General features: G+C 42.8%; 1 protein-coding gene across 1 annotated transcript in view; it reads right to left on the bottom strand.

The window, feature by feature from the left end:
- Positions 1-748: 748 nt before the first annotated feature.
- The window catches only part of HACD2 (3-hydroxyacyl-CoA dehydratase 2), a 112,534-nt gene continuing 86,461 nt past the window's right edge, over positions 749-26,821 (bottom strand). The window contains exons 5-7 of the mRNA XM_041772601.1: positions 12,502-12,623; positions 9,920-10,098; positions 749-3,818 (exon numbers count right to left, since the gene is read on the bottom strand). Of these exons, the coding sequence (XP_041628535.1) occupies positions 3,736-3,818; positions 9,920-10,098; positions 12,502-12,623 (384 nt within the window). The 3' untranslated portion in view covers positions 749-3,735. The remainder of the gene's footprint in view (positions 3,819-9,919; positions 10,099-12,501; positions 12,624-26,821) is intronic.

The raw sequence follows: 26,821 nt of genomic DNA, 5'->3' as shown, positions 1-26,821 counted from the left end.
TCGGACAGCCGTGAGAAAGAAAATGTTCCCTCTGCAACAAGGGCCATGCTCTTGGACCACAGTGATGGCCAGCTCGGAGAAGGACTTGGTGGGCCCGGCCATGGGCATGCTACTGCTGCAGGCACATGAGAAAGAGATCACTCGGAGATGACGCCTTAGACGATGCCCAGCCCACAGGTGAGGGCTGCATTGAGGTGAGGAGGTCTGGGGTTTAGAGCCAGCAGGACGGAGGTGGCCCGGGGGGTGTAGGCCCCCCACTGCCTACTGTGAATGTGAGAGTGCAGAAGGCATTTTCAGGAGGCACTTGACCACACCTTGCTTTGCTATAAGATGAGCACTGCCAGGCAACCCTATTTCCCATCTTAACTTCTATCAGAAAAACACACTGCCAAAAACCGAAACCAAAACAAACCACCCAACATTGTAAGGCAAGGACCCTCAATTGTTTCCCAGCTTTCTTAGGTTTCCTCATCACTTACGTGACTAATCCCTCTTGTCCCTCTGTGGCCAGGCTGAGAGGGCTTTGGGTAAGCTTGACGACTGACCGGCAGGAAGAAGGACTTGTTGGAAGCCTCTTTAAGTATAATCGTCTCCTCCTGCAAGTGCACTGCAGACAGCAGAAACAGAGTTTAAACCTATCAAAGAAAGGACTGGAGTCCGTGACAAAACTGAAACTCTTCCATCGTCTTACAAACACCATGTTCAGGCCAACTTAACTGCGAAAAATCACTAGACTCACTGGTCAGTATTTCAAATCCAGGCAGAGCACACACCAGTTTATTTTGAAATGCAACACAGGTCAGTAGTTTATGAGTACAACTTATTACCACATTGACATTATCAGGTAAAAACAGCTTCCAAATGCATGCATAGAAAGTTAGCCATAGTCTTGGAACTCCTTATGTCTAAATATACAAAAAATACATTTAAATTATATAATTTTCGTGAATCAAAGACTTATAAAATTACAATTTTGGTTTTCACAACATAGAAAAAATACAAAAATGACTATTATATGTGGCTGTATGATTTTTTTTTTTTTACCCAACTTTCAAAGGAGTAATAGGTACTGGTTTTGATGTTTTATCTAGAAACTCAGAACTGGAAATAACTTGCAGGTCGTAGCACATCATTGCCGACCTTCTGTTATAAATGAATAACCCAAACAAACCAGTAGAGAGGAGGGCACAATCTGCATGTGCCTCTTTATCTCTACACATCTTCTAAGCCCCTTTCTGTGGGAAGTTTGCTCCCGAGGAACACATTCTGTCTGGAAGGACAGTGCTTTATCCCATGACTAACTCTCCACGGTGCCTTTGATGATGGTCAGTATGTGTTAAATGAGTGATCACAACCTGAGCAAACGGAACCCAGCGAGATGCCGATTAGCAGCTTGTGTCTACAGAGCACTACTGCGCACCTCAAAGAATTCTCTCCTGGAAAATGGTCCCCGGGGGGCGGGGGGTGGGGAGTCTGAAACACCCAACCAGGTGGGTGGCGGGGCAGATGATACCTTGGACTATGTCCTGAAATGGAAACAGCCTAACAAAATAGCCACCGAACGCCACCTCGCACTTTGCAAGATGTGACCGTTGGTAGGGTTAGGTGTTCTCAATTCAGAAAAGACCACTAGCCCTCAAAGGAGGAATTAATTCAGGTTAGAGATAAAGAAACCAGTTACTGAGAGGGGAGGAATGAAGGACATGGCCCGGGCATACCTTACTTATCCGCCACCAGCCTTTTAAATGTTGATGGATCAAAATACACACTGGGGTGGAGACCCTTTCTCAGGAGGGAGTTGCTCGCTGTCTTCTTGCTGCCAAGGTTCAATCTGATGCGACACCACTGTTGGCGACAGACTGTTCTTCGTAACTAGTGACAGAGTCTAACAGAGAGGCCTGGATAAAACCCCCAATCCACTGATCCTGGAAAACCTACATTTTTTCATCCCATCTTCTATGACTATTCCAGAAATGACTGAAAAAAAAAATCTTACCCAAACGAAGCAATAAGACTAATATAACTCAAATTGTTTCTATTTTACAGTAGAAATACATTTTGGAAAAAGAAAGAGAAAAACACATGAAAAATAATCTTTCCTCTATATTTAGTTTATGAAGTACAAGAACAGATTCTAATCTCAACATGCCCAAGTTAAGACTGCTGACTTGAAGCAGAATTTTAATGCTCAATTCAAAAATAATTTTATTATACATCTGCCTGCATTAAATTTGAGGCTCCATACTTTCTTCTCATTTTCATCTTAATTATCAGGCATCTATGAAAATAACATTTAAAAAATTAGTTTTCCATCATGACACTGTTCTATGTATAATGCTAGTAAGATAGGCTTTTAAAATTTCAAGTATCAACCATTAGAAAAAAAAAAAAAGACAGAAAAGAATCCACAAAGACCATCCTATGTCTAAAATCTAATGCAAATCTGAACTTGGGCTTTACATTTTCATTAACCCTTTCCTGAAGAGTCTTAAATGCACAGTTGAGCAATTAAATGGTATGAATACACGGTGGTAATTAGACATGCCTACGTGACCAAAGTATTTCTTGGCTGCTCGAACACATGGAGATGACACTGCATTTAGCTCATGTCTGCCCAACTGGGACACTTTGCTGACTCTGGATTTACAGCTTGGTAGGAACTACACAGGACCATAAATCGGAAAAGTATCCCAACAGGAGAGTTGAATGAAATTGAAAAATAAAAGCGTGTAGAAACCTATTCCTGAACGTTCTTCAGGATTACATTTCTAAAGCGACACCTTCCATGTGCTTCCAATGACAGATTCTCTGCCCCTGATGTGACTAGCCTGGCTTTGGGTCCATGAGTGAGAACAGCTACTGGTCGGTACATTACTTGGAAGTGTTTTGAGGATGATACGGGGAAAGGCACGTGTCATTTGCTTGTGACTGAGCTTTCCCTTTGTGAGAACTGTCACCGTGTTAGAACGTGACTGAGGCTGAGGCCTCGATAGGATAGGTTCTCGGCGATGCAGACACACTTAAGTTCAAGCACGTTTCTTAGTGGCAAGTAGACGTGACTCAACTGAAAACAAACCACAGGGTTCTAGCTGTTTTCAGATTATGGGCACTACCCCTAGGCTTTGCAGACATGCACCTTACACAACTCATTCACTAGATAGGAGGGGGTAGGTCCCAGCCATAACCTCGTAACATTCCAGAGAACAAGGTTTGCCGCATCAGAAATGCAGACTTTCCAGCATGCAGTCAGGCATTTGGAAGAGAGAATGCTGAACACACCGCAGTCTGAAACACAACCCTCCTGCACGCTGGGCCTTCAGCGGGCACGACTTCACTACTCAGACTGTAACTCTCAACTACTTAGTGTTACAGATCTTTATTTAGCAGATACATGAAGGAAACAGGAGGATGGAAAATGCCAAATCCCTTTCCAGTGCCATCATAAATACTGGGAACTTCGGGTTGAAAGAGCATGCTGAAATGGACCGGCCAGGATGTTGTATGTAACAGTTTCTGTTGTTGTTGTTGTTACTGTGTGGTGGCGGCGGCTGTTGTTGTTTAATAAAATCCCAGGCCTGTATGACACTGGATTTTGTTTTTTGTTTTATTATTTTTTTAATATTTTAAAAATAGTTCTTACTTATTTTCTATGAAACGTACTGGGAACTCAAAAAGTCTGCAGCATTTTTTTGTCACTGAAAAGTTTGTGTTTTGGGGGTGCGCAGAAAGCAGGAGCTATTCAAATTTCTTGTGTTCTTCAGTGTGAGAAAGGACCTTTCTTCTCTGGTGTATCATGTGGAAGTATAACTGGGGAAAAACTGTAAGAAAAGAAAGAATTGGTTAAGACCACTTACAACTGCATGTTGTATTTAAAGCACATGGACTTGAGGTCCTCTTTGACTCTGCTTTCTCATCCAGTATCCAAGGCAGGGAACATGGTGGGCTTGGGGAACGGGAGGAGCAATGCAGAGACTTACCTTTCCCTGTTTTAGCCGAAGGGGAAGGGTGGTACAGACGGGAGGGACAGGCGGTACCATCACTATGATTACCCATCAAGAGGCCACAGAGCTGCCAGATAACTCTCTACCCTCTCTCATAGTGTCTTCACATTTATTCTCTGATTCTACAAGGAGGTGACTTCTAGTGATGGACTTATTATTCCTGTCTACAGAGGAGGAATGCAAGCCCCAGAGAGGGTAGGTGACTTGCTGGGGGGGTTCACAGCAAATTCTTGACAATTCTTGACCAGGCTCTGGGCAACTGACACTCAGTCTAGTCCCTTCTGTCACCCAAGGGGATCTACCAAAAGTACTTCCTGAGAAACATTGTTCCCTGAGTGGGAAGACTGATGAAGGGGAAGGCCACGACATTTCATGTGAACATGAAGAAGCCAAACGTGGATGTAGAAAGTCCTTAGGAAAAGTAAGCTAATATCTTAGGCACTAGAGATTCTGCTCTTGGTCATTTTTTTTTCTTAAAGATTTTATTTTATAGGTTTTTATTTATTAGAGAGGGAGGGAAAGAGGGAGGGAGGGAGGGGGGAGAGAGAGAGAGCTAGAGGGAGAGAGATAGGGAGAGAGGGAGAAGGAGAGAGGGAGGGGGGAGAGCGAGAGCAAGCACACCATCAGGCGGAGTGGCAGGCAGAGGAAGAAGAAGGCTCTCTGCTGATGCGGCGCTGGATCCCAAGATCCTGAGATCATGACCTGAGCTAAAGGTGGATGCTTAACCAACTGAGCCACCCATTTATTTGAGAGAGAGAGAGAGAGAGAGAGAGAGAGAGAGAGAGACAGCAAAAGCAGGGGGGAGTGGCATAGGGAGAAGGAAAAACAGGCTCCCCACTGAGCCAGTAGCCCCATGTGGGGGCTCAATCCCACATGGACCCTGAGATCATGACCTGAGCTGAAGGCAGATGCATAACCAACTGAACCACGCCAGGTGCCCCTATTTATTTGAGAGAGAGAGAGAGAGAGAGAGAGAGAGAGAAAGAGAGAGCAAGCTCAGGCACAGGAAAGCTGGGGGAGGGGGGCAGGAAGGGAGAGGGAGAGAGAATCTGAAGTAGGCCTACACCAGCATGGAGCCCAAGAGCCGCTCCATCTCACAACCCTGAGATCATGACCTGAGTGGAAACCAAGAGTTGGATGCTTAACCGACTGAGTCCCCTGTTCTTGGTCATTTCACAGATTACTTTAAAGAGTACTGGTTCTCAAATAAATGGGGTGGTTATCACCTCCCTGGGAGTATTTGGCAGTTGGGGGAGGGGACTATATTTGGAGGAGCGAGGTTACGGGCGTTTAGCATGTGAGGCGAAAATGCCCAAATCTGCAATGTGTGACAGTGCCCCAAACTATTAACTGCCCCATCCCGAATGTCCCCAGGATTCCTGCTGGGAAATGCCAGCTGAAGCTACCTGGCCTTCACAAGGTTATTGCAAACTGGGGGTTCAACAACATGGAACAGACTCCAGCCAGATGGCCTTAAATGTACAATATCCTTCCTTTCCTCCCTTCCCTTCTCAACAGCTCCAATCACTATTTTGTAGGCAGTAACCTGTATTTCTGAGGAGGTAATTTCTACTACTTCCCTGACAGTTTCTTCTTCTTTTTTTAAAGTAGGCCCTACACGCAGTGTGGAGCTCAACGTGTAGCTCAGACTCACAACCCTGAGGATCAAGACCGGAGCCGAATCAAAGGTTGGATGCCTAACTGACCGAGCCACCCAGGCACCCCGACAGTTTCTTCCTTTTTAAATGGGTTCCAAGTTGGCCAAATTTCAAATTCTCCCAAAGTAGTCCAAGACATCAGTGGGTGTGTGCACACAGATCTGATAAACTGCAGAGGAGGCTCCGATGCTGAACAGGGCTGCCATCCACTCTACCCGCTATTTGCAGGCAGGAAGTTATTCAGAGAAAAGACCCAGCTTGTGCATATAATTCAACAGGGAGAGAACTATTCTGGTATGAAAGCCAGAAAATTTGACAAGCTCTATAATCTAAAAACTGGAAGTAAAGATATAATTAAACCATAAGGAATGCTAATTGCAATCATTTAAAAATGTGGGGCCAGTCATATTTCTATAGATAAACTTTAGTAAAGGAAAACTTTGTGGCAAAGTACACTAAGGACTTTTCCACTGGTTGCAGGGGTGGTTGAAGCTTCTCTGCTAGTTCAGAGGGTGTGAGGAAGGATGACCTAGAAGCCATTCACCAGGCCCTTGGTGGCAGTTAGAGCAAGATGGGAGAGCATCCTCATCCCCACAGGCAAGGGCCTACTGGCTACCAAGAGGACCAGAGGTCAGAAATGGAGGGCAGGGATGGCCCTTTTAATTCTTTACAACTTCAGAAGTTTCTCAGTGCCCAAGCAAAGGAATGTGTATGAGGGAGGCCAGGGGAATGGGGGTACTTGGGCTGGAGGTTCTCTACAGTTCTGGTAATGACCCCTTGGTGACCAGAGCTTGGGTGGCACTGTCTCCATCTGAATGACCCACGTGTTTAGACTGGGCCCAACTATTATGGCTGGAACAATTCCAGATGCATGGCTACTGTTTTTAACCATGGGCTACAATGAAGAAAAAACCCAAGACAATCTTGACCTGACAACACGCTATCCTCAATTCTACCCTCTGCTCTCCCAGTCCAGGACGCATGGAATGGAGATGGCCGCTGTGCACGTGAGTGCTGCGGTAGGGGTGGGAGTTTCTCCAGGGAGAGGAAGACTTGGAGGCTGAGAGCAAATGGAAGTGCTCTGCCTGAGGCAAGTTTTTTCTCAGTCTCTTTAAAAATCTGAGGTGTGCTTATGGTTACTGACAATCTAGAGAGTGCTCAGCATCTTAGTGTCCTCACCTGACGTCAGTGTTTCTCATTTTTCAGGTTTTTTTTTTTTTTTTTTAAATCCCCACCCCTACTGGGTGGTAAAAGCCTAGTTTTACCAATTTGGAAGCAGGAAATGTAGACAGGACTTAGATGTCTACTGAGTCCCATAGATACTATACATACTGCAGGTGCAGTGAAGTGGGAGAGGAGCACCTTGTAAAGGATTCCAAAGCACCCCAAAACAGGAAACTCTTGGGGCCATGGCTCATGGGCCACAATTTGGGCTACATGTGCAACAATGCAACAGTTGGGACCATAAAGAAAGACTGTTACTTTGTATAATACATGTATCTCACCAACTTCCCATTAAAGATGAAAAGAAACTTAAGTTGTGGAAAGAAAACCAAGTTTGGTAAAGGAGACTGGATGTCAACAGCAACCCCTCTTAACTCTGCATTTTCTTCTTATAAATACAAAGTTTTGGAAAGTTGGAAATGTGCTGCTGGCTGGAGTGAACTGTACAAACTGGTCTCAATATTAACAACCTAAACAACTAAAAACATCCAGGGCCACTGGCTGAGGCTGAGGCTGAAAGCATAATGAGTGCCAGCAGACACAAATGATTTGTAGCAGAAGATACGGTCTGGGCTATCATCTTGAGCCTGAGTGTGGGGTCAGGGATTTGGAGAAAATCTGTTCATCTTTATTTGATATCAACCCCTTTTCTTGGTCTATAGGAGTTAAACTGTCTTAAGGAAGAATGAATATAGAATTGAACCAAGTGAAGTTCTTACCAAAAGGAGGCTGAGAACCAAAGAAGGGGAAGGAACCACAGTAAAGAAAGCCAACTTTGGTTGAGAACACCCCCCTCCCCCGCTTTGTTTTCTCTTCTCTCTCACTCTGAAGGCCCAGAAAGAAAGTCCCACAGAACGGGGTTTGTTTTCCTTCAGGAATCCTATCACTAGGGAAGACTGCCTGTGCCTGTCCTGGCTCCTTAACTAGACCAAGGTGGGGGGAGGCAGAGGCCAAAGACTGGGCGCTCGCTGGTTGGCCATCAGAGCACAAAAAACCTAGGAGGTACAGAGAGACTCAGGCTGTCCTGGAGAGCCGCCCAGGAACGAAGACTTTCCTTCTCTGGCAGACTAAGAGCTCAGAGCAACTCTGAGGTAGGGGCCCCAGATTTCTGCCAATGTGGCAGCACCCTACTATTGGTTTGACTTTATTACACCCTCCCTGCTCCTCTTCCAGTTATCCAATCTGGCATCTAACTCTCATTCATTCAAACCTTCAGCTAATTTTATTTTATTTATTTTTAAAAATATTTTATTTATTCATGAGACACACACACACACCACACACACACACACACACACACACACACAGAGAGAGAGAGAGAGACAGGCAGAGGGAGAAGCAAACTCCATGCAGGGAGCCCAATGTGGGACCTGATCCTGGGGCTTCAGGATCACGCCCCGAGCCGAAGGCAGGTGCTAAACCACTGAGCTATCCAGGGATCCCTTGATTTTATTTTATTAAAGATTTTATTTGAGAGAGATAAAGTATGTGCTCAAATGCGGGGGGACGGGGTCAGGCAGAGGGAGAGGGAGAAGCAGACTCCCTACAGGGAGCCCGACATGGGGCTCGATCCCAGGACCCTGGGATCATGGCCTGAGCCGAAAGCAGATGCTTAACTGACTGAGCCACTCAGGTGGCCCCTTATGCTGATTTTTAATAAATCCTGTGGTGCCCACTGGGATAATATGTGTTACTCTGGGTGTGGCAAAACTGCAACTGGGAATTGTTGCTCTAGAGAGTGGAAAATGAAACTCTAAGGGGACAAAACAAAAAAGATGAACAACCGTAAGCTAATTTTTTATTAAATTTCTTGACTTTTCTCTATTGATGTTTTCTTTAGAAAGCAACTATCTTTTTCAATTTGAAGAGAAAGGGCCTTTGGCCATCATGGTTCCAGCACCAGAGAGGAGGACTTGATAATTAATAAGGAAGGGAAAATGAATCATTAAGCAGAACTGCTGTTCAAGAATTCCTCCAAGATAAACGCTCACATGAAATCTGGATGTAGTTTTTTTTCTCACAATGCATGAAATGTGATTTTCCACAGAAGGACACAAACATGTCGCTTACGATTGTTCGGATGATTCATTCAGTTCACGCTGTGGGCTGGAGAAAAATCCAACCTTCCTATCTGAATTTAACCTGAGGTTTAGGGAAGAATATAGCATCTTATAGACCAAAATAAGATTCACAGTCACAATGGCTACAGAAATAGCTAAATGAGAAGAAACTTTAACTTCATATGTTTTCGGGTAGAACAAAATCCTTTTGGGTATGTGAAAATCAATCCCAGGATTTTAAGTGAATATCAGAATTCGAATAAAGGACTAAACAACTCTTCCTCAGCAAACAGGACTCACTTCACAGAAGCCTCAGAAATGGCCATTTCTCCTTGTTACTGAGTACATTGATAGGCACTTTTGATTATCTGTATTTAAACCTTTAGCAGTACTATTAAAATAATTGGAAACTGTTCTGAAGAGAACATAATGTCCTCTTCGGATGATGTTAGTGCATATTTCCAAACAAGAAAATAAGAAATATAGAAAAAAAAATCTATTTTTATTTTGTTATTTGTTTCTAGTTCACTACTGATACCTTAAAAATGAAGTAACTGTCTATTCTGATATAATGAAAATGCAAAAATATTTTTACAATGTTTCCCAAATACCATAATAAGCCATTCTCAAGAAACAGAAAAAGTCAAGGTAAGGTCTTTAATGGCTTTTTTTGCTTTGCACTCAGTGCGATCCCCCAATAGGTAGTTCACCTTTCCTGGTATTCACTGTTTCAAACCCACACACGGAGAAGGGCTGTATTGTGGCAGCTGTATTGAGAAGCGTTCATCTTTATTCGACTAGTACTAGAGAAAATCCCCTCTGCAGTCACCACTCAATAAAAACCAAAGCATTCCCAATAAATTAGATTTACGTTTACTTGGATATGGTATAAAAACATCTAGAAACATTTGACTCTAGTTATTGTAGAGCCAATTTTAAAAACGTACATAAATATATGCGTTAATTGTTTACTTACTTGGAATATAGGAGATCATTATCAGAATTAGGAATGCATAATAGTCAAAGGAGAAATTGTATTTGTTAGGTAAACTGATGGAGTACAGGCCAGCCTGTCTGACAAAGGGCAAAGCGGCATATATGGTGAGCAGTTCTCCTGACACTCCCATTGGGTACAGCACAATGAAAAGTGTGTACCTGAAATAAAACAAAATATTCATGACTGAGACTCCAAGACAGTGTTAATAAAAAGATACACCCCCTCCCCCCCATTCAGTACTTGTCTTTCAGGAAGCTATCGTTTCTACATTTTCCTATTTACCCACTGTTTGTTTCTTTCCTTTTAAGCCCAACGTGGGGGCTTGAACTCATAACCCTGAGATCAAGAGTCGTGTGCTCTACTGACTGAAGCCAGCCAGGTGCCGCTTCTTACCATTTAAGTTTTTTTACCCACTATTTTTCTTTCAAGTGCCAGCCAGGTGCCACTTCTTACCCACTATTTAAATTCTTCTTACCCACTATTTTTTTTTTCAAGTGGAAAGGGCAACTTTATTATGCGTAAAATGGACTTAATGTGGCTGGAGCTGTGGACTTAATTTCTTGAGATAGGACGCTTTTAGGCTAATTAGCAGGTGTGTGATGCCTGGATATAAAGGAGCTACAGCAGACTTTCTTGAGACAGGCTCCAAAGGACCAGAAGGTAGGAGGAAGAAACCCCTGCCCTGTCCTTCTGGAAGAGCTGGAAAGGAAGCCAGGTGAGAGAGCGGCTGGGACAGGGGATGGATGGAGGGGATACTGGAGAGGCAGTGGGTCTTGGCACCCAGAGATGCTTGGCATCCTTGCATCTCACATTCTAAGAAATAAGAAGGCGGCTCTTTTTGAGGTTTTGCAAGCCACTTTTTGAAAAGGGCATATAGCAGGTACATCTCTGAATGTTCTAAGATAAAATAAATGTGTTTGGTCAGCCTCAAAATTTGGCCCAACTAAATAAATAAATATGGTTTATAGAAGGGTCCTGCTCTGTGGCAGAGGTGGGAGTTGGGCTGGGGGCTTTGCAAGGAGTTGGTGGGGGAGGTGCTGGAGCATGTGTATAGGGATTCTTACACATTGTAGGGATTCATCCCTACAATGAACACCATGTCTGGTCTGTGGACTGAAAAGAACAGAACATCCAGTGTGCTTATCTGCTACCATTAGTCCAATGTCTATACCTATTATTGTGAAAAATGAAACATGCTAATTTTAAAAACCTTCAAAAATTCCCAATAGCTTTTGGTCACTGTATAATTTTTCAATAATAATAATAAAACCCCACAATCACTATTACCAAGGGAATCCACAGTTTTTTTTTTTCACCTCAAAAAGTTCTCTAATGTTTCAAAAAGAATTCAGAGAGAAATTCATCGTATGGAACATTATGGAAATCATTCTGAGGTGTAAGTATTGCTAAAGAAACTATCAGCTCAGATTTTAAAGAGGCTCTGGCTCTTTGTGGCTGACAGTGAGCATTCTGGGCTCCAAACTTCCAGGTGCACAAATCTGCTGAGAAATCGGTGACAAAGAACGGAAGTCATGTTTCTGTGTTCCTGGGCGCTGCCAACTTCAGCTCTGCTAAAGGGGATGGTGGACCGGGAAGATTCTTCCATTGGCCATGGGCAACCATAGACAACCAAGGATAAAAGAATCCTTCTCCACTGTGAAGATCAGGGCTTGGCCAGCCTACTCTCCCTGTAACAGGAGATGCTCCCACAATGCCTGCCCAGGTTGGCTAGCAACTGCCATCTCTTCCCATCCTTCCCCTTTCCTAATAAAACTGTGTACTGGAAAAAGAAAGTATAGAAAACTGTACTTGAAATGTTGGAAACAAGTGGTTTAGGTCTCTAATTTAGTCACCAGACTCCTATATTGTCTGGGCACCACCATTTTCCTTCTATGAAAAGGAGGCACTTGAGCCCCAACGACAATTTTGAGCCTTTTGCTTTGTCACTCTCACCACAGTCCTCTCCAATTCAGAAAACTGCTCATAACCATCTCATGAATTAGCTCAGATAAACAGATGCACTGTCAGCCTTTTACCTAATTCATAAGTAAGATTACTGGTAAAAATGATCAAAGCAAAATGAAATTGCTGACAAGATAAAACCACATGTAATGTTGGTTATTAATTAAAAATTAAGAATCATAGCTCTTTGGCAAAATGGAGATTAGGAGAACTGGACTTGGTCCAAAAAACATAATGGCAGGGGCTCCTCAGCAAAATTTGACATAAACAAAAAGGGGATGTTACATCAAATCTCTATTGAATAATTTAAATAAAAGTAATCGATCCAATAAAAATACTTATTTAAAACTAAAGTGTTTCTATTAATCAAACCTAAGTAGTGTCCCTTATCCTGATGAAATCCACAGACCAGTCTCAATCATCAATCCCAACTCCTGTCTCATACAATTAAAAAAAAAAAAAAAAAAAAAAAAAGAAGAAGAAGTACAGTTGACATCATACAGCTTTATTTTTAGGAGACTGGAGGCAATATTTAGCAATAAAGGACAAATACAGTGATGGATCATTTCAAAAGCTCATCTTCATCCCATGTACTTTACCTGGCCCATTTGATGAGGTAAGGCAGATGGTTTAATAGGCTGAAAGTATAAAAGGAGTAACGGATAATTTCTGTGATGGTCCAGGCAATAACAAACAGGAGGACACTGTCTTCACTCTGTACCTGAAGGAAATGAAAAACAAAAGCAAAAGCAAACACATAAAACATTTTAATGAAGAAGCACTCCCCGTGCGTGCGCAGTGCCAGCCCCCCGCGCCCTTGCAGAGCTTGGGGGCGGGGGTGGCAGTAAGCAAGTGGCCACAGCACAGGATAGCTGGCCACATACAGGAACACGTGCCGACGACAACTGTGTAGAGCTAAGTGATTAGGGACAAGGGAGAAGAACTCAGCTTACTGAGGAGTAAGGGAGGCAGGAACAGGAATTACACAGATGAGTGAGTTTTGTCTGTGGGTCTCCTGTGGAGAATATGGACTGATGTTGGTGGGAGCCAAGACTAGTTAGATAAGAAGATAGAAGGTGGAAAGCTTGGGGGTTTTGTCCACTGATAAGAATTTTAATTTGATTTGCATGACAACTAAGAATCTGAAAATTTCACAGAAAGGGAAGGTGGTGACTGAAACACAGCTGAAGATGAGGCTAATTCCCTGGGTAGGACGAATTCAAGTGAGGGAAGAAGAGCCAGAGACCGCCTGAAAGGCAGGGCCCGTGTATGCCCTCCCACTCGTGACTTCTTCCCCCAGATGAAGCTTGGTTTAACTTAAAAATAAGAAATGCAGGACGCCCAGGTGGCTCAGTGGTTGAGTGTCTGCCTTTGGCTCAGGGCCTGATCCCGGATTCCCAGGATCGAGTCCCACATCGGGCTCCCTGCATGGAGCCTGCCTCTCCTCCCTCTGCCTGTGTCTCTGCCTCTTTTTCTGTGTCTCTCATGAATAAATAAATAAAATCTTTATTAAAAAAAATTAGAAATGCTTCCATGCTGACCACAGGAGGGGCAGAAAGCCAGAAGAGCTCTAGAATTTCCAAATTCCTCGGAATTGCTTTTACGCTGCAAACGCAAGGAACTTTAAGCCAGCCAGCCCCATAGGTGGTTTTTAGGGGCCGAGGCCTTGGACTGCAAATCTCACATGGACACGTACTTCTGCCACCCTGGCATTTGCTTGGTGCCTCCGCCAGCCCGCTAGCCAGCTTTACGATGGTTCTGGTAGGCTTGAAGGCCAGTAACTAGAAACTACCTCGCACTCAATCCACTCACGTTTTCTTGGATCCGAAACGGGTAGAGAGTTGGGTGTTGCTAAGAAATTCCACTGAGTGAACCGAGCAGATTTTGACAAGATGGATCTTCTCCGTCTCATTCCTAACACCTAATACAAGAAAGGTGCAGCATTCTAACCTTAACTTTTCTTCTTTGCATTTGCAATGTGAACAGTTTTTAGCACTTATATTCTACCTCAGAAAGTGTACATGGAGCGATCCACCTACACAATAAAGTAACTAGTCATTTACATAACTATTAACTAAATTGCTCTGACAAAGAATTTCATAAATGCATAGTTACTAATCCCTAAAAATAATAAGAATTTTACATTGTCAAGAGCAAGAGTACTTTTTGTTTTCCTGGTGCTCTTAGCCAAAGTGAAACCTAAACACCTCTGAAGCTTTCATGTTTTATTTTTCAGTCTGTCCCTAAATCCTTGCTTTAAAACCCATCTATACTAAAACATAATTTCAGAGCACATTTTGCTTTTTGATGTATTTTGTAATCCTCTTCATCTGAAGGAGGTATATTTTACAGCTATGAGATGAAGCCTTGCTTAAAGACCTCTGGGTTGCAATAGGAAGTTCTTCCAACATTTTGCATTCTAATCATCTTGAAAGCAGGGAATGTGTTTTATTCATCTTCTGAGTCCCAAAAGCACTTTGTGCTTTTCACAAGTAGAAGCTCAATAAATGTTTGTGGAGCAAACAAATTCAATTCTCATCAGGTCACTCCAAGACTAAGTTCCTGCTTTTGATACCCGATATTAGTTTCTGTGCAGTCTTAAGTAGCCTTCAGAAAGACACGTAAGAAACAAACACCCCCCCAAACCTTACACTTTGATCCAGCGTAATCTGACTCGTTCCTCACTCCCCACCCCCAAGTTAGACTTGAACCAAAAGAACTCTAATAAGCTCAGACTCAGGCTGAATTTGTAAAAGCAGCTGCTCCCAGAGCCCAGCTGTGAAGACCATGTTATAATTTTAAAAAGACAGAGACGCCTGGGTGGCTCAGTGGTTGAATGTTTGCCTTTGGCTCAGGGCGTGATCCCGGGGTTCTGGGATCGTGTCCCCCATCAGACTCCCTGTGAAGAGCCTGCTTCTCCCTCTGCTATGTCTCTGCCTCTCTGTGTCTTTCATGAATAAGTAAAAAAAATCTTAAAAAAAATTTTTTTTAAAAAAGACAGAATAGGGGAAATGGCCATTTCACAGAAATGATATCTTTAGATCAATAGGAAATACAACAGTGTTATTAAGAAAGGACTTGGGAAGGGGCGCCTGGGTGGTTCAGTCAGTTAAGCACCAACTTTTGATTTCAGCTCAGGTATTTTTTTTTTTAAGTATTTATTTATTTATTCATGAGAGACCCCCACACACACACAGAGAGAGAGAGAGAGGTGGAGACACAGGCAGAGGGAGAAGCAGGCTCCATGCAGGGAGCCCGACGTGGGACTCGATCCTGGGTCTCCAGGATCATACCCTGGGCTGAAGGTGGCGCTAAACCGCTGAGCCACTCGGGCTGCCCCTCAGCTCAGGTCTTGATGTTAGGGTCATGAGTTCAAGTCCCATACTGGGTTCCACATTGGGTGTGGAGCCTACTTAAATAAACAACAAAAACAAGGGACTTGGGTAAAGCTGGAGATCAAGCTTATTTGATTCACAATTGTCCAATGACACAAACCAGGGGCAGAATGTAATGAGTTGAAGCTAGTAAGATCAATGTTCTCAAATGGATATGTGTACACCCGTCTTCATAAGAGCATTATTCACAATAGCCTGAAGGTGGAATCAGCCCAAAAGCCCATCAGCAGTTCAATCCATAAACATAATGTGGTCTATACATGCAATGACATTAGTCTTAAAAAGTAAGGGAGTTTGGACACATGCTACAATCTGGGCGAACCTTGAACGCAGTTTGCTAAGTGAAATTAGCCAGTCACAAAAGGACAATGATCTCACACATATAGTACCCAGAACAGTCAGATTTAGGGAGACACACAGTAGAAGCAGAGGGTTGCAGGGGCTGGGAGGGGGGCAGGAAATAGGGAATAAACGTTTAATGGGGGGTAGAGTTTTGGTTTGGGAAGATGAAAAATGTTCTGGAGACAGATGGTGCTGATGATTATATAACCATGGCAATGTACTTACTGCACCTGAACATACACTTAAAAATGGTTAAAATGGTAAATTTTGTTACCACAACAAAAAAACCCAGTAAGATAAGATTTAACAAGGTTAACTATAAAGTTACCGCCACCACAACAAAAAACCGGGAACAAAAGTTACCACAACAAAAAACCCTGGTAAGATAAGATTTACCAAGGTTAACTGTGAAGTTATACATGATTCAGCTACAACAAAATGACTCCGTTATAGGATGAGGAAGACCTAGCTTATGAATCTAAGAGATGAGGAGTTTTTGATGAACCACAAGCTTCATATGTGCCAACAGGGTGCAGGTGGTTGTTCAAATGACCGACCAAACAACCACGCAAGCAAGCAACCAGTATCTGTCCACATTGATAGTCTCATCCCAATGATTCCATTCCACATAGATGAGATCCCACCCAGGAGTCAGAGGAGGTTGTAAGAACCCTTGAACTAGCAAAGCTTACTTTGGAAAAGGAGAGGGTTAACTACTTTAAAATATGCAAATGACATAAGACTAATGGCAGACTTAATAGGAGTAAAATACAGTTCAATAAGAACTGTACAAACCAGATGACTAATAAAACAGGCCCTGCGTGAGGCTGTGTGCTCCCAGACCCAGGACACAGCCAAACTGAGACTGCTCGGGACAAAGTCCTGTGAAGGGTGGAAGGCTGACTGGACAGGGCCGCTGAGGGCCTCCAGCTGCTGTTCTTTAGAGAAGGATGTGCACATAACCTGTACGTGGGAAAGGCATGAAACTCTGGCTAACACTAACTTCTTTGCATAAGGGGAAATTTTTTTAGTTGGAAAAAAAAATGAGCAGAGACTTTAAATAGTACTTCTTAAAAATAATGTTCTTTTATCAAAGAAGGTGAGAGAAGAGAGAGTAACTTAAAGACCTCCCTTCGTAATTGACTGCTGAGGGCATACCATGGGGACAGCTCCCTGGCTTTATATTCCCTGTGAGGTCTTCAGGGTTCCAGGGCTCCTCCTCTCGGTTGGTTTTCTTCAGCCACTGACACAGGTCTGCACACAAGACAGGTGTGGAGTCTGTGCCCTTTAGCTTGAGTGATATACCTTCTATTTTCTTTATTTTTATTTTTGAAAGCAGGAGTTGAGAACATTTTTCTAGCAAGTGGGGAGCCTCCTTTCTATCAAGGGTCAGTGACTCAGAGAAAAAGGATCAACGAGGCTTTAAAAAAAAAAAATCAAACAGCCAGTTTAGCTTTGGAGGGGTTAAGGTCTAGGATTATAAGTTCAACCCAGGGGCACCTGGGTGGCTCAGTCAGTTAAGCAAGCGTCTGCCTTCAGCTCAGGTCATGATCTCAGGGTCCTGGGGTCAGGCCTTTGTATCAGGTTCCCTGCTCAGTGGAGAATCTGCTCCCCTCTCTCCCCCTGCTCTTCCACCCCCCATGCATGAGTGCTCTCTCTCTCTCTCTCTCAAAAGGATAAATAAGATCTTAAAAAAAAAAAAAAAGTTCAATCCAGTTACTTTTTAAATCAGGAACAAGAAGCACATTATTAATTATCAAGAATAAGAGGCTTAATATACCCGCACAAAGATGTACTGGCAAAAGGGACACATAACATTACCCAGAATGACTAAAAAGTAAAAACCAACCAAATCTCCAGCAACTGGTAAGTGGATAAACAAAATGTGACATAATCCATACAATGGAATACTATTTGGCCACACAAAGGAAAGAAATACTGATACATGCTACAACACAGACGAACTTCAAAAACTCGATCTGCAAATGATCTCTGCAAATGATCTTTTTATACAAAACTTGCAGAAAAGGCAAATCTAGAGACAGCAGATTATTGGTTGCCAGGGGCTGGGTGTGGGAACGGGAATGAGCTTTTAAAGGGCATGAGGGGGACGCCTGGGTGGCTCAGTGATTTAGCGCCTGCCTTTGGCTCAGGCCGTGATCCTGGAGTCCCAGGATCGAGTCCCACATCGGGCTTCCCACATGGAGCCTGCTTCTCCCTCTGCCTGGGTCTCTGCCTGTGTGTGTGTGTGTCATGAATAAATAAATATTAAAAAAAAAAAAAAAGGGCATGAGGATCACAGTGAGGTGACAGAAATGCTCTAAAACTGGATTATGGTGACCGTTACACAACTAGGAAAATTTACTAAAGAGCACCTAAAATGGTGAGTTTGATGGTATGTAAATTATACCTCCATAAAGTTGTTTTTCTAAAAAGAATATTTTAAAAATTTTTTAAAAAGTAATCTCTGCCCAATGTGGGGCTTGAACTCATGACCTGCAGATCAAGAGTCACACACTCTACAATGGAGTAAGCCAGGCATCCCAATGTTTATGTTATTGCCTTTTTTTTTTTTAAAAGATTTTATTTATTCATGAGAGACACACACACACAGAGAGAGAAGCAGAGACACAGGCAGAGGGAGAAGCAGGCTCCATGCAGGGAGCCCGACGTGGGACTCGATCCCGGGTCTCCAGGATCAAGCCCTGGGCCAAAGGAGGTGCTCAACCGCTGAGCCATCTGGGCTGCTCGATGTTATTGCCTTTTAAGAGAAAAGGAGGCATTTGGGGCAAAAGGGGGGCAGAGATAAAGGATTATTATCAAGGTTTACAAAAGAAAGGAGGGAGACAAGGGGTTGGTTGCCGAAAATGTCTTGAAGCCATGCTTCAAAGCTGCATCTTCACGATCAGGGCACAGATGAGGGAGTGGGCGCGGGGCCCGCCAGGAACCCTTCCTCTGCCGGGTGCCTGAGCCACGTACCGGACCCCCCGCGCTGCAGAAGGCAGGTTTCCGGCCCGGCGCTACGAGGGAGGAGGCGCTGGGTGTGGGTGGCTTGTGTAATTTAGCCAAGGGAGTTTACACAGAAATTCAAGCTGGAGAAACAAATGGGCGCAAGAGAAAAACCTTTACACACAAATAGCATCATATGTTTGACTTTAAAAGGCTCAGGGAGTATCAGTACATGAAAAGCTGTCATTTTTATTACATTCAAAGAAAAACAGATGGTGCCACATAAGAAAATCACTATTGTAGAACCCCCATCCTCCTTAGCATTTCGGAACCCACTGCTTACCACTCGGGTTCTTTCAAAGAAATCCCCTGATCGTGCTTTACGGGAACTGTTCTTTCCTCTTCTTAATATCGCCTTCATTTGTGAAGAGAGGAGATTTTGGTAAAATCTAAGAGGCGAGGAGTAGAGTCTGTTTTTGGCAGAGCTCTGAGGAGTATGTTTGTCTTAAGTCTGCTGGGGCTGCCGTAATAAAATACCACAGACTGTGGGCTTAAACAACAGAAATGTGTTTTCTCACAATTCTGGAGGTTGCAAGTCCAAGGTCAAGGTGCCAGCATGTGTGGCGTCTGGTGAGGGGTCTCTTCCTGGTTTGCAGCTGGTGCTTTAACACCGTGTTTCCACGGGGCAGGGACCAGAGGGAAGAGCTCTCGGGGGTCTCTCCTTCTACGGGCACCCATCTCCTCGGGAGAACCCCACCCTCGTGACCCCATCTAAACCTAAGGGCCTCCCACAGGCCCCATCTCCAAGTACCGTAACACCAGGGGTTAGGGCTTCAACACACATATTTGGGGGGAGCACAATTCAACCCACAGCAATCTTCCCAACGGGGTGTTGGCAAACTTTTTCTGTAAAAGACTAAGTAACAAATATTTTAGGCTTTGCTGCCACATGTAGTTTTTGTCATTTATCTTTGCTGTTTTTTTACACAATTTTTTTTTTTTTTATTTATGATAGTCACAGAGAGAGAGGAGGCAGAGACACAGGCAGAGGGAGAAGCAGGCTCCATGCACCGGGAGCCCGACGTGGGATTCAATCCCAGGTCTCCAGGATCGCGCCCTGGGCCAAAGGCAGGCGCCAAACCGCTGCGCCACCCAGGGATCCCTTTTTACACACTTTAAAAACAAAAACTGGGAGCCTGGGTGGCTCAATCGGTTAAGTGTCTGCCTTCAGCTCAGGTCATGCTCTCAGGGTCCTGGGATCAAGCCCTGCGTCAGGCTCCCTGCTCAGCGGGGAGTCTGCTTCTCCCCCTCCCTCTCCCCCTGCATGTGCTCTCTCGCTCAGTTAAATAAATAAATAAATAAATAAATACATACATACAATTTTTTAAAAAACCAAACATAAGAACCATTACAAATTATAGGCTAGATTTGGCCCATAGGCCAACCCCTGTTCTTAGGTTCATTTGGCTGCCCCTTTCTCAATTTTCCCTTCCTATGACCTGTTTACCTCCATAAACGTCATTCTTCAGTGTTCCTTTGACAGAGTGTGTGTGTCAGGGGAGGGGTTCAATATATATACACCCAATGGACACTATGAAAAAAGGAAGTACACAGAAGCATGTCCTTTATGTTACGCCATCTTAAATCTCCATAATCTCTTTTTTTGTCTGTGGCAAAATACACAAAGTTTTTACCACTTTATTATTATTATTTTTTAAGATTTTATCTATTTGAGACAGAGACAGTGAGGGAGCACGCACAAAAGCCATGAGGAAGGACAGCGAGAGAACCAGACTCCCTGTTAAGCAGACTCTGGGATCATGACTTGAGTCAAAGGGAGATGCTTAACTGACTGAGCCACTCAGGTGCCTCTACTTTAACCAATTTAAAGTTATAAATTCAGTGGTATTAAGTATATTCATCATGTTGCGCGAACCATCACCACTATCCATCTCAAGAACTTTTCATCATCTCAAACAAACTGTACCCGTAAGTAATAATCCCATTTCCCTCTCTCTCTAGTCTCTGGTAACCACTAGTCTACTTTAAAACCACTAGTCTTTAAAAATTTGCTTATTCTAGGTACCTCATATTATAGTATGTGTCCTTCTGTGTCTGCCTTATTAATATAATACCTTTAAAGTTCATTCATGTTGCAGTGTGTACCAGAATTAATTTTATTCATTCATTCATTTATTTATCTGAGAGGAAGAGAGAGAGAGCGAGTGATCATGGGGGAGGGAGGGGCTGAGGGAGAGGGGGAATTGTAAACAGGCACCATGCCTAACACAGGGCCCAACAGAAGGCTCCACCTCACAACCCTGAGATCATGACCATATCAAAATCAAGATTTGGTGTTTAATCAACTGAGCCACCCAGGCGCCCCATAGAATCTTTCCTTTTAAAGGCTGAATAAATATTCCACTTTCTGTACATTATATTTTACTTATTCGTTTAGTTGCTGATGGACATTTGGGTTATTTCCACTTTTTGGTTAGTGTGAATAATGTTGCTATGAACAGGGGTACATCTGAGTACCTTGTTTTTTGTTCTTTTGGATATGTATCTACGAGTGGAATAGCTGGGTCATATGGCAATTCTATATTTAGCTTTTTGAGAAACTGTTAAACTTTCCACAGTGGCTGCACCATTTAGCACCCCCACCAACAGTGCACAAAGGTTCCAATTCTTCCCATCTTCATCAGCACTGGTCATTTTTTTCCCTTTTTGATTGTGGTCATCCTAGTGAGTATGAAGTGGCATCTCACTGTGGCTTTGAAACACAGTCCCTAATGATTATGTTGAGTTTTTTTTTCAAGTGCTTATTAGGTCACTTGCATATCTTCTCTTGAGTAATGTCTAGTCAAGTCCTTTGATCATTTTTTATTGTTCTTTTTCAATAATTCCTTTTTAATAATTTGGTGACAATAGCAGTAAAAATAATTATCCTCAATAGTTACTGAACTCTTACTATATACCAAGCATGTTTTTACATATATTACCTAATTAAATCCCTACTTTACAGATGAGGCAAGTGACGCTTACAGAAATTGAACCCAGGTCTGTGCTCCCAAACTCTGAACTGTTCACATACACAACACACCCCTATTGTTATGGGGAGAATACCTGTCTTATGAAACCAAGAAAACTTCACAGGAACCCATATAAAGGAGCTGAGAACAGATAAGGTAAATGTGACAGTCTTCTAGTATCAAGAAAGCTATTAAGTTCTCCAAACAATGTGGCCCACCTCTGAAGAGGAGACATTGGAGGGACTGAGTGGAACAGACTCACTGAAAAGGACTGAGTAAAGTATGACACATTCTAGGTCACTGCCGTCCAGTGATACCTTGAGTATATCCAAAATGAACTTACCCGTGAATCAACTGACTTGAGATAGAAACCAACCTAAGAACTTGAAACAAACCCTAATGTGTTCCCTACAGTTAGTGTGAATCTTCTTCCCTGAGCCTTGCTTTGCTAATAATCTTCACTGCTTTTATGTTTTAGCCTTGTTTTACTTCCTGGGGTTAACTTATTCCCAAGACCCCTAAAATCTATCTCAAAAGTTTATTTCTCTTTTCTATCTCTGCTCCGTAGGAATAAAAATATAAGCTATGATTTGAATTAAAAATGAAAACAAACTCATAAAAACAAAGATAAAAAAGAAAATGAGAACAAAGAAAGAATGGAATACCTCTGGTTTTCCAGAGAAGTGATCGTCCCAATCATTGCAAATTTGTCTCTGGGTAGGCATTAAGATTCACCTAAGTGTCTCTTTCCCTTCCTCTCATGGAGGAGTCAGCATGGGGGCTGAAAGCTCAAGGTGGTGAAGGGTAGGGAGCCATGTGGACATGAAGACCAGTGGGCCTGGAGGCCAAGGGAATGGACAGAAGAGGGAAGGTTGGGGAGCTACAGACAAGTGTGACCCAGAGGCTAGGCAACCAAGGATAGGGAGGTGAAGGAGAGACAAGAGTGATGGGTAGAAGAGATGGCCAGTGTGGATGGGAAATCAGTTATATGGAGTGAGTAAACTAAGCAAAGAAATCAATATGCTAAAAAAAAAATGGGCTTCTTACTGTTGGAGAGGTATTTACAAACATGGAAGGAAGATGCCAGAAACAACACTAAGGTGTTGGATTATAACTGGAGGAGTCTGTATGAACTCATAATTAAACATACATACGCACACCCACACAGAGCTACATAAATACTTTTAGATGTATGTGTGTATGAGTATATATGTATGCATAGTACATGCGTGCGTGTGTGTGTGTGTGTGTGTGTGTGGGTGTATCTCCTAGCTTTCTCCACTGAGAGGACCTAGAAGCAGTAACACCCCAGTAGCATGAAATGAAGCACCTCAGCTACCCAGATCTTCATTCCTAAATACCATCTCCCACTGAAAGGAACCAGAGCTCCCTGGCAAAAAAGGCTGATTCCACGGCTGGGGCTGGGGAAGTTCAAGATGTCTGGAAATCTCTTTTGTCAGAAAGTAAGGGGATGTTCAATGAATGAGGGATGAGGGAGACAGATCAAAAGGACAAGAAGAAAGAGTTCCCACTGGCCAAATCACAGATAATTTTAGCATCAAAGTAAATAACAGGTTATAATCCATGGAATTGCATAGGAACTCATGAGTCCAAACTGATATAAATGAAATAAAGAAATGAATAAATAAATGGGAGAAAAGGAAAGTTATTCCTAACAGCAGGAAGCCACCTAATATATGAAAAACAGGAAACAGAAATAGAAGAGCATCATCTGGTAACCACAACAGAGGTGGCTGACATAGGTGGGAGTCATTCCCACAAAATACTAATCAATAAAAAGGGAAAAGATGGTGGGGCGCCTGGGTGGCTCAGATAGTTAAACGTCTGCCTTTGGCTCAGGTCATGAGCTCTGGTCCTCAGTTTGAGCCCTGTGTCAGGCTCCCAGCTCAGGGGGGAGTTTGCTTCTCCTTCTCCCCTTGCCTCTCCCCCTGTTCATGTGCATGTACTCTGTCTCAAATGAATAAATAAAACCTTTTTTTTTTTTTTTAAAGGGGAAGATGGTGACTTGGAAGGTGGGAAAATTTTGCAGACACCGACAGGAGCAGGTGATTTGGGTCAACATCACTGGGATAGGATGGGTAGTTACGGCACTGCCACTTCACGTGATGCCCTAAGAAGAGCACAGCACCATTTCTGTAGTATTCTTGCCAAGAATACATGACTTGAACTGGTTATAGGGGAACACTGGATGGATGTGGATTGGGGGTCACCCTATAGAAATTAAGGCCTGTACTCTTTAAAACGTGTCAAGGACATGAGAGACAGAGCAAGACTAAGAAGCCCTCCGAGGCTGATGTGTGTTAAGAGACCTGACAACTAAATGTAACACGTATGTGGCAGGAATACCATAGCAACATGTCTCTCCTTTCCCTGAGTATTCTAGTGATTAGCACAATACCTGGAGCACAGAAATACTTAGTAAATGTCTGCCATTCTAGAATGGGAAAAAAAACAAAGTGGGCAGCTAGTGAAATCTGAATGGGGCCTGTAGAGGAGGCAGCAGTGTTGTGTCAGTGTTTGGAAGGTAATAGAAGCCATCACCTTCACTGCAGGTGATGGAGGAGAATGTCTATAACATGAACTTAAGTTTTTAGGGGTGACAAGACAGCAAATAGCCTGCTTTCAAGGTGCAGAAAAGGACGAGAATGGGTATACAAATACAGAAGAGAAGGTAATGGAACAAATGCAGTAAAAATGCCAAGAGGTGGAGAATCTGAGTCTTTGTACTTTTCTGGGGGCATAATCAGGAGCAAATACAACTAACATTTAGTTTCTAGATATATTGTTTCTGATATGAAGCCTCTGAATCTGCTCGAAGAGGCAGGCTATATGACCACAAAAAGATATAAGAAGATTTATGACAAAACATATAAGTAAGGGGTAGCCCGGGTGGCTCAGCGGTTTAGCACCACCTTCAGCCCAGGGAGTGATCCTGGAGACCTGGGATCGAGTCCCACATTGGGCTCCCTGCATGGAGCCTGCTTCTCCCTCTGCCTGTGTCTCTGCCTCTCTCTGTCTCTCATGAATAAATAAATAAAATCTTAAAAAAAAAAAACATATAAAGAAGAGCACACTGAAAGGGTAACTTGTGAAGGAATAATAGATTTAATGCTGCTTCTCAATTTATACTGTCTTAGATGGTAAATACCTTGAAAGCAGGTCTACAATCTTGCTTTGAGGAGGGGTTAGCTTTAATTAAAAGGCAAAAAAAAATTTATTTTTAAGATTTATTTATTTGAGAAAGAGCTAGAGAGAATGAGAGTGGGATGGGGGTGGGGCAGAAGGTAAGGGCAAGAGAGACTCTCAAGCAGACCCTGAGCTGAGCACAGAGCCCGATGTGAGGCTGGATCTCACAACCCTGAGATCATGACCTGAGCCGAAATTAAGAGTTGGACGTTTACCCGATAGAGTCACCCAAGAGCTGCCAAAATCTAATTTTTAATAATTGCTTTAGATTAGGATAATAATGATGATTAAGATAATGATAACTCCCATTTGCAGGGCTAATTATTCCTTAAGTATGATCAAAGTAATTATGTATAAATTTTCTCCAGCTAACTGTGAAACTATTTTAATAAGTATAAAAAAACATTCATTTCTATGTGAAAAGTCAATTATATCTGTTTTGGACCTGAGGACACAGAAAAGAATTCAAAACAGCTGCATAGAACTTTGTCACTAAAATTTTGTGACATGATTAGATGACATCATAGAGAATACACAGCTAATAGTTATTGTGTATTTCCTAAATACCACACCCCATTCTAAGCACTATGTATGTATTCCCTGGGTCCCCAAGACTATTCCGTGAACAGACACAACCCGGAGGGGAAGACTGGAACAAGTGAAGTGACCACAGGTGCCGGCAGTGCCCTGTCCTTCCTCTGCCTTAGCCGTTATCCCACCCTATGGCACTGCTGTCTGCTCAGTTCTGCTCCTGGGCTATGGGGGAAGCACTGTGAGGACGGCACCTATGGGTTTCCTTCTCTCATGTATCCTAGTGCTTCGTGCAATGGCTGGAGCATAGAAGGTACTGAATAAATATTTGTTGAGTGAATAAGAATGAACAAATGGTGACCCGTCTGCAGTCCAAGCCCGCATATTCTCTGACTTGGTTGGAACAGCCTTGGGTGAGGAGGGCAGCTCCCCAGTGAGAATGAGGCCGGGGGTCAGGGCTGGTGCCTGCTTGGTGACGTCAGCTGAGGGCTTGGGCTGGAGAATAGGACAATTGTGACGACAATCCTGGTCCTTTCCATAACTTTAGTAAGTTTTTAAACAAAAATATAATTCATTTAGTTATCTACTTAAAAGGGAATTTCATCCTTGATAATAAAAAAACTAAAATGTAATAAATATTGACATGTGGTGATTTTAAAAAAAGTTTGAATCAGTATTAGTCTTATTCACATAATTCATGTGTAAAGTGTCCTTCATGATTAAGCATTTATTAAAAATCCTTGATAGGGTATATATATATATAGTAAATAAACCAGAAAATACTATACCCTTTTCCAGAGAAAAGGGTACATTATATTGTTACATTATAAAGAAATATTAATATTTTTTCTCATTTAAAGGAGAGAAAAATGTGCATCCACATAGATTTTTTTCAACCTAAAATGACAAAGGAAACTGGTTAAAAAAATTCTTTCCATGACAACACAATAACTAAGGACTAGTAGGACTATTTTTTGATGTAGATGATGGCCTACTCAAATGTTTTTGGGCCTACTAAAACAACTCTTGGTTATGAAATCAACTTTTCTGAACATGCAACGAAAAAAATGTATAAGCATGCAGTCAACACGAAGCAACGCTCAATCAATGCTGTACTCATGACAAAGTCAGACATGCAGATTCGAATGCTAAAATGTCCCCAATTAGCCCAACTTTAATGCTGCCATGTAGTCAGCCTATTTTCTAGAAAACATGACAGGATGGTGGTAATTTCCTTAACCAGCCTCTTCTCTAATCAGTACCGCTCTAGCTAGAATCAGGGACCTTCAGACTTCTGGGCTGCACGTCCCGAGACAACTTACTTACCTTCTCTGAGCCTCTGTTCCCTCATAAGGAAAAGGAGAATATATGCCTTTGCAAGGTTGTTGTAGGATCAGAAAAACATACAGGTACTTAGTAAAGTGCTAGCAATTTAATAAATAGCAGTTGTTATTATTCCATGA

This window comes from Vulpes lagopus, chromosome 1 (genome assembly GCF_018345385.1).
Source record: "Vulpes lagopus strain Blue_001 chromosome 1, ASM1834538v1, whole genome shotgun sequence".
Classification (NCBI taxonomy): Eukaryota; Metazoa; Chordata; class Mammalia; order Carnivora; family Canidae; genus Vulpes; species Vulpes lagopus.
This window is presented reverse-complemented; position numbering and strand designations above follow the sequence as displayed.